Source organism: Pundamilia nyererei, unplaced genomic scaffold (assembly GCF_000239375.1).
Source record: "Pundamilia nyererei isolate P.nyererei 1_Seehausen unplaced genomic scaffold, PunNye1.0 scaffold00142, whole genome shotgun sequence".
NCBI classification, from domain to species: Eukaryota; Metazoa; Chordata; class Actinopteri; order Cichliformes; family Cichlidae; genus Pundamilia; species Pundamilia nyererei.
Window position 1 is genome coordinate 1,147,394 of NW_005187543.1, and position 11,324 is coordinate 1,158,717.

At 41.9% G+C, this 11,324-nt stretch overlaps 1 protein-coding gene across 1 annotated transcript; it reads right to left on the reverse strand.

The window, feature by feature from the left end:
- Positions 1 to 6: 6 nt before the first annotated feature.
- ccnf (cyclin F) lies at positions 7 to 10,770 on the reverse strand. Its single transcript, XM_005744355.1, has 17 exons — positions 10,505 to 10,770; positions 9,517 to 9,671; positions 9,302 to 9,408; positions 9,150 to 9,217; positions 8,830 to 9,026; positions 8,510 to 8,563; positions 8,059 to 8,163; positions 7,757 to 7,834; positions 7,153 to 7,307; positions 6,631 to 6,795; positions 6,412 to 6,535; positions 6,122 to 6,302; positions 5,877 to 5,964; positions 2,606 to 2,705; positions 2,345 to 2,478; positions 1,562 to 1,740; positions 7 to 1,378 (listed from the first exon to the last, which is right to left on the reverse strand). Exons 1-17 carry the CDS (start codon positions 10,515 to 10,517, stop codon positions 924 to 926), a joined length of 2,358 nt encoding a protein of 785 aa, XP_005744412.1. The 5' UTR covers positions 10,518 to 10,770; the 3' UTR covers positions 7 to 923.
- Positions 10,771 to 11,324: the final 554 nt, after the last annotated feature.

Below are 11,324 nucleotides of genomic sequence, written 5' to 3' on the forward strand. Positions count from 1 at the left end.
GTGTCAGGTCTGCGCAAAAATAAGTTACAACCACACAACACCAAACATTTGCACAATAGTTGTTCGGCTGGTGGTTCTTGGTCATTGGCAAAACTTCACAAATGTATAGTGTATGAAAAACCCAACATTTACCACCTGATGTGATTAGTGTGTTACAGGTCTTAACACTGATCAAAACATTAAAACAGAATAAAAATTTATACACAGCACAACTGGTGTATAGTTACAAGACTACAGAGGATGCAGTTCACCAAATGAGTCATTTCACAGCTCTGCTTCTCTGAAGGTAGATGCCCCTGAAACGAGTAAAACAGACACCACCACAGTACCTTTGGCAAAGAACAAAAGTGAACGTGAAGGCAAACAATCATTGACGATCCATTAAGTAGATGACAGTGGTCACCTATGTATGAAATTCACCAAAATACAAGCTTACTTCTTGTACAGACAGTGCATATCAGCAACCAAAACAATACACCCCTCCCAAAAAACAAAACATATCCATGAGGTTTCACTTTTTACAACTATCCAGCGTGATCTGAGATAGGTCGTTGTAGGAGACTGTAAAAATAGCTGAAATGGCAACCATTGTACCAGGGTCCTGAGGAAAGGCAAGTTATTTTCCAGTGGTATCAGAGCTGAGTGTGAATCTCTTTACTGGAGGTATTTAATTGCTGCAAGCCTGTAAACATGTAAATGAAATGTAACACAATAGAAGGCATGTTTCTATTCTATTCATATACAGACGTTCGTCTTTCCCTTAATTCTCCTTGAGCAAAGTCTCTAGATCTTGTGGTGATTGACAGACCAGTGCAGACTGACATGAGTCAGCCTGCAATATTGAAAAGTGCTGGAATTTTTTTTTTGTGTGTGTGTGTTTTCTTAAAGTGTGAAAAGTCTGAGGCCATCAAAATAACCATGGTCTATAGGCTCAGAAACCCTGCACTGGCAGAATACTCTTCTTCCTCCTCTTCTCTCTCCACCTCGCATCCACTGTGAGCCGCTGTGTTCTTCCTTTTTACTTGTTTGCTAGATGTGCCCCGAGGCCTCTGCATGGGAACTAAGAGGCGGAAGCCTGGCTGGGCATTGGAAGAAGCAGCACCCAGAGAAGTGGTAAAGGTCTTGAATGTGCAAGCCCTGAGAGACGATGAGTAGGAGGAGGAGGAGCATGTAGATGAGGGGCTTACACTCTGGACTGAGGAATATCCTGAACTGTGAAGGTCTTTAGAGAGGGAAACGGGCTCTTGGCCTTGGGAATCCTTGTTCACCTCCCTCCTTGCTTCACAGAAGCTGTCCTCATCGCTGGATAGAGCTCGGCAGTGCTCCCCCCTTTCGCCTGCATCAGTAAGCGGATCCAGCTTGATGGATATCATGGAACCTATTGGGGGGGGGAAAGAAAGTGCTGCTTAGTCATCTCCATTTAAATTATGTCTTACTCAAGATGAACTCAGGCATTATTCTCCTGTTCATATAGTTTAGCTCATTTTAATGCATTAAAGAATTTGAGCCTGCTGGTAATCAGCACTGCATTAAGCGTGCCCTACCCCTCCCTCATACTCACAGTCATCCTCTCTCTCTCCCTCGCTTTCTTCCTCCCTGTCCCCCTCATAACCCGAGCAGGAAGTGTCCAGGCTCCAATCCAGGATGTCGCCCAGCAGCTTCTCTTCCTGATTTGATAGTTCTGCAGTGGGCGTGGCCACAAAGCTGCCTCGGTGCGCCTGCATGCTGTCATCGCGTCTCCTTCGGAAAAACAGTGGGACAAGCAGAGGGGTTGCTGTGAGTCACGGGAACTTCTCGCAGATGGCACAAAAACAAACACCTTCTGGTCAAGATGCTTCACGAGTCAGTTCGCCACGGCACACAGGTGACTCAGCCGCGATAAGAGCTGCTAAATGAGCAAGGAAAGAGGCGGGGCGTGTCTCAATTCTCCGCATGTCCTAAATCCCATCACACCAGCACTCTACTAAGCTTGTATTGATTTTCTATATACATCCTGCACATGATGCAAAACTGGGTGCTACACATGCCACATCATGTTACATACTGGAGCTTTAATAGGAACTGTTCCCTGGTCTTTGCTGATGTAGTCAGTACACTTATCTAAAATCATTTGATTGCTCGCACAGGGTACATTGCGCAGCAAATGTTTTTACTGGGTGGCCAGTACCAATTTTCACAGTCATGGAAAGAGAAAATAAATGCCACATTACTCACAATTATGGCCACATTTATAAAATTATAGTTCATGAGGCAGAATAAAAACATGAACATTTTTTCAGATCATTAATTTAACAAAACAAAAAAAAACTAATGATGTGTCTCTACACATTCAGACCCTGCTTACTTCTTGCCGTCGCTTGATGGAGAGGCCAGGAAGGTATGGATGTCCGCTGGCTGACCAGTGGGACTGGGAGGCTCCATCTGAGGCACCACCTCAGGAATCTCCAGGATCTGGCAGAGCTCTTTAAAATCCATCACCTTGTTGAAACCATGAAGGGGAGGAAAAAAATTCATTCAGAAAAACCACGGCAAGATATGCCTAAACCATGCCTAACCCTTTTTTATAAAATTAAGACAATTAATAATAATAATACTAGCACAGTACCTTATCTTTACTGATGTGGTGGTAGGCCTCGTCTTCAAACCGTTGCTTGACACCAGTGAGAGAGACGTGCCTGTAATCTTTGGGAACATCTTGACTGAAACTGAAGACAGACAGGGAGGGGGAAGCAGAGGGGAAAAAAACAAGATCTGAGTATGATCCAGTTTACTTGCAGCAACACTTCAATCATCTCTTGGGGACAAATCTTGTTACTTGTCCATTTGCGAATTACAGTTTGTTGATACGATGCTCACCTATCAAAGAGACTCACCCCGAGGCACGTTTCTGTGACTCAGTTGCTGATTCACTGGTCACCCACACACACACACACACACACACACCCACATCCAACCACCTCCACACCAATAGTCCAAATGCTTCCCTCTGTCTATAAGACTCTGGCGCTCTCTCCACTTTGGTTTTGCTTTAAAACCCTCACGGCCAATCACTTTCTTTGGCCAGAGTCATCAATCAATTCTTGTTATCTTCCAATCGAGGAAAGCACAGTGAGGCAACAGGGAAATACATTTTTGGCTCATCTTCTCCAATGTAGGTTCTGTAAAGCTGCTGAGCTGTAAATAAACAGCTGAACAGGCATTTGCTTTATTAATTTGTGAGATCCAATAATAGGAGAGAAACTGGTGAGATTATTGGCCATGGGAGCACGTCAATAGCAATTTTACAGTTTGCTTGTAGTTTTGGAGATCCATCGACCAATCACGTTTGAGCAGGGTTTAGGTGCATGCAGGTAAATCTCTTTTCTCCGAACATGGACGAACTGTAACATCGAAACCACCAATTATCATAAGTGACAGCTGGGGAAAAAAAACGCATTGATAAAGAATAACCCAAAGACAAAACAGGAAGTCTTTGTCATCTGCTTTCAGTCAGCCCATTAGCCCACTCCTTACTTTGCCAATGTTGATTCCCCCCCCCCCGTTTTTCTTGACTTAGCGTTGCTTCTTGTTTTACAATAACAATTTCTTAAGTACATAAAGAGTTATAAGTCCCTCAGCCGAACAACCTGTAATTAACAACAAGCTACAAGCAAGACGCAGCCTCCAGGGCTGAAAAGTCAAGCCAATAAAGAAGTGCCAAAAACTGCAATCCTTCTAATTGCCACTTAAGTATGACTCCAAAAAACAAGTCATTTCCCACAGGCTGCTCTTGTTAAAATATCACATTTTAAAGTTTAAAAGCAGATTTACTGCCCGCTACAAACTGTGATGGCCTCTATGGATAGTTTCTTCCTTCATCACAACCCTACTGTGGGGCGATTTATTAAAGAAAAAAACAAAAGAAAGAAAAAAAACAAACAAACCCATCCTCCATGCTGGAGTTGGAGGCATAGCAGCAGCATTTGTTATACTAGGCTTCACCTCCACAAACTGCATCTATTAACTGGACTTCTGGACTGTGCTCCAAAAAGAGCATTTTAATAGAACTAACTGACTAATAATATGGCTCACTATTTAAAAACAGGCCAAGCAAGAAATTTGTGCTTCAGTTTTTTGCGAGTAAGAGTATGATGCATTTAGAAATGCATTAATGTGAAAACCTCAAACCCATTAAAAAAAAAAAAAAAAAAAAAGAAAAAAGAAAAAAGGAGGAAGAAAATAAAGAAGAAAGATCCCGTGTGCACAGAGATTTCTCCAGATTCTCAGGATGTTTTGATATTGGATGATTATATGGATTATGATGTACATGATGAGATATTTTTGAAGTCTCCACAATGTTAAACTGATGAACCTCTGCTCATCTTTACTCATGAGAAACTGTCTCTCAAAGACCCCCCTTCTCAAACCCAGTCATATTACTGTCCAGATGCCAATTAGCATATTTAATTGTAAAATGTTTCTTTTAAGTACTACTTTAATCTCCAAGCCGTTTGTTGCCCTACATCCAAACTTTTTTGCGCCACGTTGCTGCCAAATTCAAAATGAGCTAATATTTCCATTAAAATTACGCTCTCTCTTTTCTGTGATCTATTCTGAATAAAATATGGGTTTATTTGATTTGAAAATAATTGCATTCTGTTTATTTACATTTTAAGTGCACAATTTTTGGAATTTTAGCAATTTCTGCATACTAAAACCATGATTATGCTCCGTCTATGCAGACAGGTGGCGCATAGACAGTATATAACATGAACATAGCTATTGTGATGTTACTCGTTGATTTCCGAAGTCCCGTTTTGAAGCCCAAAGGTGAGTATAAACTGTCTGTGAAGCATAAACTGTGCATCTATTGGCTGATGACTTGTTGTTGAAACCTCATTAGCCAATGAGTGTACAGTTTCACGCCATAAATAATCCTCGATTATGAAAGATGGTATGACCAAGATTTACAAAAAAAAACTTCCTTTTTTTTTTAAATTTAATATTATCCCAAAATGTATGACTGAGTCCATCAGGCTTGTTTACAGAGGTCAAATCAGAAAGCTGTTTTTCTAGACTTCTATTGGATCGAACGTCTTTCTGCAACTTCAGCTATCACCATCTGGTGGCCTTCAAGCAGAATGCAAGTTTAAGGCATTTCTACATTGGTTTCATTTTTCTGACGTGGAAGCTACGTCCATGTTTTTTTATTGTTTATTGAGCTGGAGACACGATGGCTAAGTAATCATTCCTGTTGTACTACTTTGTCCACCTACTCTGGTACACATGGGGTTAAGTGCATTGTACTGCTAAGTCTCTGTAATGCAAAGACCGAGCTGACTCAGACGTGCAAAGTATAATCAAGGCTTTAAGCAGATTGCTCCTGTGTCGGTGGGGTGAACCAGTAAAGTTTATGCAGTTACATCTGTAGTTCCAATTACATGGATACTAGATAATGCTAAGACTTAATCTGGTTTTATAATTTCAATGTGCACGAGTTCTCTTGGGTTCCTGGAATGTGGAGGGTCCAAGGCTTCAAAGAAGTATAACAGGAATGATAACTCTCATGTTGGGTCTCCAGTTGTCCGTGTCCGTAACCAAGTATAACCCAGGGTTTAGTAGGATCTGCGCTAAGTAACCACTAATCAAATACAGTAGGGTAAAGCAAACAGCACAAAATAGATATGCCCATTTTATATTTCTTATTACACTTGCAGCTTATGATCTGAAGCATTTAAGATGTGCAAGTCACGGCTGCTCTGATGTCATTTGATGTCACACTCTGTGAATCTAACATGGCGTGATGTGAGGGAGTTTAGTTTTGCGTACACACACACACACACACACACACACACACACACACGCACGCGCACACGCACACACACAAAGAAACGTACCATTTGACATAGAGCAGCACTGAAAGGGGAACAATGTCTTGCTTGGAAAAGCCTGTGTAATCCGCCAACAAGGTGGGCCAAAGAGGAGCTGCAGAGAGGAAGAACACAGACATAATTTAAGATGAAGGTAAACTTAACACAAAACTAAACCTGTACATTCTGCATGTTTGAAAAGACTCTTGAGTTACAGCCTGTTGTTAAAAGGCTGGAACGTTGTACGAGTGTGTATGAGCGAGTGTGTTTACCATAGTGATGTAATGCCCGTGTGAGCAGCAGTGCGGCACAGGCCAGTTTAGCAGGTGGCGGTGTGGCTAGAGCAGAGTAAAGCAGGGACAGCTCGCAGATGTAGCTAAATAGGTGAGTGGTTCGCCTCTCCAGAGGGAGCAGAGAGAGCAGGACCTCGCCGTAGTCCAGCAGTGTGGGGCTCTGCAAGAAAGCATAAGCATTAGTCTTTGCATTAAAGAAGGTCGGGAAATACTTCACTGGCACCAAATACTAAACAATACACCAAACAAACGATGCTTGTTGTATTCACCCTGATGTTTCCCTCCAGCACAGAGATGACCTCTCCCATCATTCGAACCAGGTCCTCATATTTGTAGGTGTTGTCTGTCAACCAAACTGCTTCACGTATGGTCAGGATTTCTTTGCTGATGTATCTGAAAAGGAAAAAAAAAAGTTACAAAACATTTGCCTTTTAGATAAATAAATAATTCAGAAACGAACAAAAACCATGGTATGTGTGCATCCTTACCTTGTGCAGATGACCATGCAGGCGATTCCTAATAACTGAAGACGAGCTTTGGGGACAGACCGCAAAGTCAAATAACGGTCCACGCAGCCTACAGTCACATGCAGCGTCTGGCTGGTGAAGTCCTTCATTGTGGTCACCTCCACAAGCCAGTCCACCAGGATGTACCTGGAGACAAGCAAACAAAAAATTTAAAATCAGGTGCATCAGGGCAGTGTGCCAAGTTTTAACCATGTAATAATAATCAATATCGTAAACCTTTTAAGAATATAAACTGGGTGGCTTTGGAAAGCAGAAAGTGGCGTTTCTAAAACTTGGTAACAACAATTCAAGTTAACTCAGGGCATCAGACTCGGTCACATCTACCTCGAGTCAATGTGGTAACTTTTATTGCCGGGGTGTGTCATCCCTTTACTAATGTCATTAAAGAAGGGGAGGATAATCAGCACGCAATGAGTCATCACAGGGACTAGAGATATTCATCAAGAGACAGTAAAATCATGACGTTGCTTCTGTTCGATCTACCTCATGCTGTCCTTGATTCCTTGTTTCAAGATTTCCTGAGATGAGGGCCGTGATGCTGGATTACAGGAGCTGAAGAGCTGGGCGACTAAATCCGAGCAGGCCTTCGACTCCAAACCCAGCGGATTGCCACTGCTGCACACTTTGGCCAAGGACAACTAGGGGAAGAAGACAAAGCACTAAAATAATTACACAAGAAGGCTTGACATCTTGCTGCTATGTAACGCTAGAAAGGCAACAACAAAGTTTAGTACTGTATTAGTTTCCTGATATAATTACAGACCTTGGGATTTAGCTGAGTCATACTTTTGTGATTCAGTGGGGCGAAAAAAAAAGGAAAAAAAGAAAGAGAGAACGTCAACATCTGTCAAGCCCTCTTGACTTTAGTTGATAGCATTTCAATAAGCAACTCCAGCTCTGGAGAAATGTAGGCCCGGGTAATAAAAAACAAGAAATGACAGCTGAAAGGCTTTCAAAAGAAAAGCCATTTGCTGCTTTTTTGTATCACCGCAGGGGAGTACAAAGAGAGAACAAAGCTACAGATTGACAGAGAAAACCGATCACAAGAAACCAACTGAAAGTTGGTGAATTGTCCTCAATCACGCACCTGTGCCTCCCAACATCCTTTCCCAGCATAGTCCCTGAGGGTTCGCACACACTGCAGGTACCTTCCTGGATCTGCGATCTGAAACACATACACCAAAAAAAACGAAAACAAAACCGTAAGCTCATGATTGGAGTCAACGTGAGAATCTTTCTAGAATCTGTAAAGCATTTACTATGTTAGCTGGTTATGTTTGACTGACTGTGTAAATAAGAAATAAATCCCAAACAAACAGCTGTCTTCACCAAAGGCGCATGCTTCTGAGAGTAAATCTCGAAACACGGTAATGAGAGAACCTGACTCACAGCTGCCTTACGGCTGTGCTGCCACAACAGGTATGAGCTCTGTAGACAGCCAGCCTGTGACGACTCCTCCAGCATGGATATGGCTTCTGAACGCTTCTCATCATCCTGGACAAATGAAACACAGTTCCTTAAGGTTAATGATAGCAGTAAAGGTAAACTGTCTGCCGCATGCTGTCTCTGCAACATATGAAGGCTCGTGACATAGTTCTGCTTTGTCACATTGGTAAATAACAAAGCATACTGAAGCTGTGAGTAAGAAGAAACAACAAGGCCTGTAAGACAACAGAAGCTGCATGACAGGGACTTATTCCATCTGTGGTGCTAATGACCAACTGGTCCAACAGCCCCTGTGACATCAGCTCAGTTTTAGGTTTTGGTGAAGGGGTGGGGGTAATAGAAACTGGTCTAACCACACCTGGATTGAGATACAGCCCCCCACAGTCTCACTCACCTCAAACAGCTGCAAAACTTTGGCCAAACAATGCAACAGGGGACCCCTCCTCTCCTGCAGAGAAATCACAAAAGCAGATTGGTAAACAGTTTTGCACATGCAGTGTATGGCACTGTAAATCATAGTCAACTAAGAAGAACAGAAGCCAAGCTTTAGGGACAGGGTGTTCAGGCAGCCTTCCAAATATTACATTTTTATGTAATATTTTGTCTGAATTAATGATTTAAGAGAAACCCCAACTTAATACTTTAAGACCAAATCAGACATCAATGGAGATTAAATTTGCACCCCAGCTGGTCAAACAGGAACTCTGAGCCTACCATGTTGTTAGCGCACTCAGCCTTGAGGTGATCGAACACCACGGCCTTGCAGCAGCTGCCGGTGGGCGACCACGGTGGACGGATGAACACCCAGATGAAGGGATCTGCTGTGAGGGAGCGCAGGCTCTCTGCGAGGCTAAAGAAGTGGGAAGCCTTTCGACCACACACATCTGCTCGGCCCTCGTCACTTAACAATGCTGAAGGCGAGAGAGGATGCACATTTTTAATCAATTAGTTCAATTATTTAAAGGGTTTTCTGTTATCTGTGTTTATATATGACTCCCCATTTAATCTCTGACATGAACCAAACAACAACTTACGTCCTTCATTGTATAAATATGCAATTCCAAGCTTCACAGCAGCTTCAAAATTCCCTTTGTCAGCAGCTCTAAAGGAAGACAAAATTTAAAGTAAAGACTCAAATTGACAAACAACATATATATAAGTACACTTTTGACAGTAGGTGATGTACCTTTCAAAAAGCCATAATGTGTTTGGGGATGGCCACGTGTCTCTGAAACTGACCCTGGCCCAAACACTAGAGTGGTTGTCAACAATGTCCCGCAGCTGAGAGTGAACCTGAAACAGGCATTTAAAAAAATAAATAAAAATAATTAGAACCCCAGCAGAGGAGAAATCTCAGGTAATAAAGAGTTTAGCTGTGTCAGAGTGTGCACTTTTACTCACAGCTCGGATAGACAGGAGATCCTCTGCAGAGAGATACTGGAGCACACAGAGAAGAACCTCCTCAGGGAGAGACAGCAAGGTGATCCCAGAAGATCGCTTACGTACCCGCTTCCGTGCTGGAACCGAGTAGCATTTTGAACAACGGCAGTGGACAACTGAAAGAAAAAAAGCAAAGAGGAACTGCATATATTACACATCAAATGTTTTGAATACTTGAGCATCTTTCCCATATTCACCCTGCAAGCAACAGCACTGGGAGGAATGCTTTAAGTGTACACAATCAAAATCACAAATCACTTAAAATTCCACACCTAAGTGCAAGATTGGCTAACTAATTCTCACATTAATGACAAACTAATATTTGCCTTTCATTGAAAGCAGGTCAAGTTGATTTAGACATACAGTGATGCACTCCAAGATGAAGGTTGCATGGCTCCACATTCAAAACTACTAACGTAAGGCATCTACGGGTGGTCTACTCAAACTCTCTGTGAGTGAGTGGGAAAATGTTTAAAATTAATGGAAAGATCATCACATTAAAAGTATTAAAACACATAAAAAGCTAATGTTTTTTTCTGCAGATGTTAAAAATCTAACGGCGGTGAACTGAGCAGCTGAAGGAGGAAAGTCAAAGTCGATGAGCGCCCAAATTTCCCTCCTGTAAGTTCCACGGCAGTAGTAACGATGAGTTTCAATTAGGTTTCAAATTCGAACTAGTCTAACGCTAAGTATTTATTTTTCAATGACCACAAAATGCTCACAAAGTTAAAAGAAGAGACGTTTTACCTGCATAGATATATTGCCAATATGATTTACCATTACTTCCCGGAGGCTATACCAGTTAACGTTTGTGGTGAGCAGCAGCTAATCACCAATGCTAACTGTGTCAAACTTTAGTGCTCTGAAGTAAGACCGCAAACACTTGTTGCATATTATAGTAATTTCCATATATCGGTGTTAGCAAGAACAAGTTGAAAAAAGTACTTACCGCCTGCTTTCATTGCAAGTACAGGGATCACTCCTCAAACAGCGATGTCTTACTGTAGATGCAACTCTTGAGTAGCGATTTATATACGAGACGATGTTGGCTAATGTTACTCACATTCAAATGCTCACACTAATTACTAGAAAACGAAATAGGTAGTGTAACAGTGCTGTTTCCTGTGTCTGTTTTGCTGTGATAGTTGACTAATGTCTCCGTAAGTTGTTAGCTATTGCCTGAATTCAAATCCAAGCACGCGTCCTCACTTATTGGACCCGCCCCAAAAGATGCTCTCTAGGACCGCCCGCGCTCACCGTTTAAACTATACGTTCAATCTGATTGGTCCTCACTGATGATGCCTTTATTCAACATTTTAGCCATTTGATTGGTCAGCGCGAAGAACGCTCGCGACGATTGGTCAGACGGTACAAAACTGTAACATATTAAACGCTCATTGGAGAACGTAACGACATTTCGAAGTACGCGCTCGTTAGTGAAGGTATATAATTGGCTGACCCGATTTAGAAGCATGCCCACCGAACCACCTTTAAACAGTGGACTGTGGGAAATGTAGTTGGGTAGAGAATATTTTTTAAAGGTACGGTGTTTAAAGGGACAGGTGCGTAGCGTCAGCTTTGAAGGATGTCAAAAGACATCCTTCAAACATATATATATATATATATATATATATATATGTGTGTGTGTGTGTGTGTGTGTGTGTGTGTGTGTGTGTGTGTACATTAAGCTAAATATTTCTTTACGTCCTGATATGTAAAATATTTGAAACGACAGAAGATGCCAAGTCAAATCAAAGTTTATTTTTATA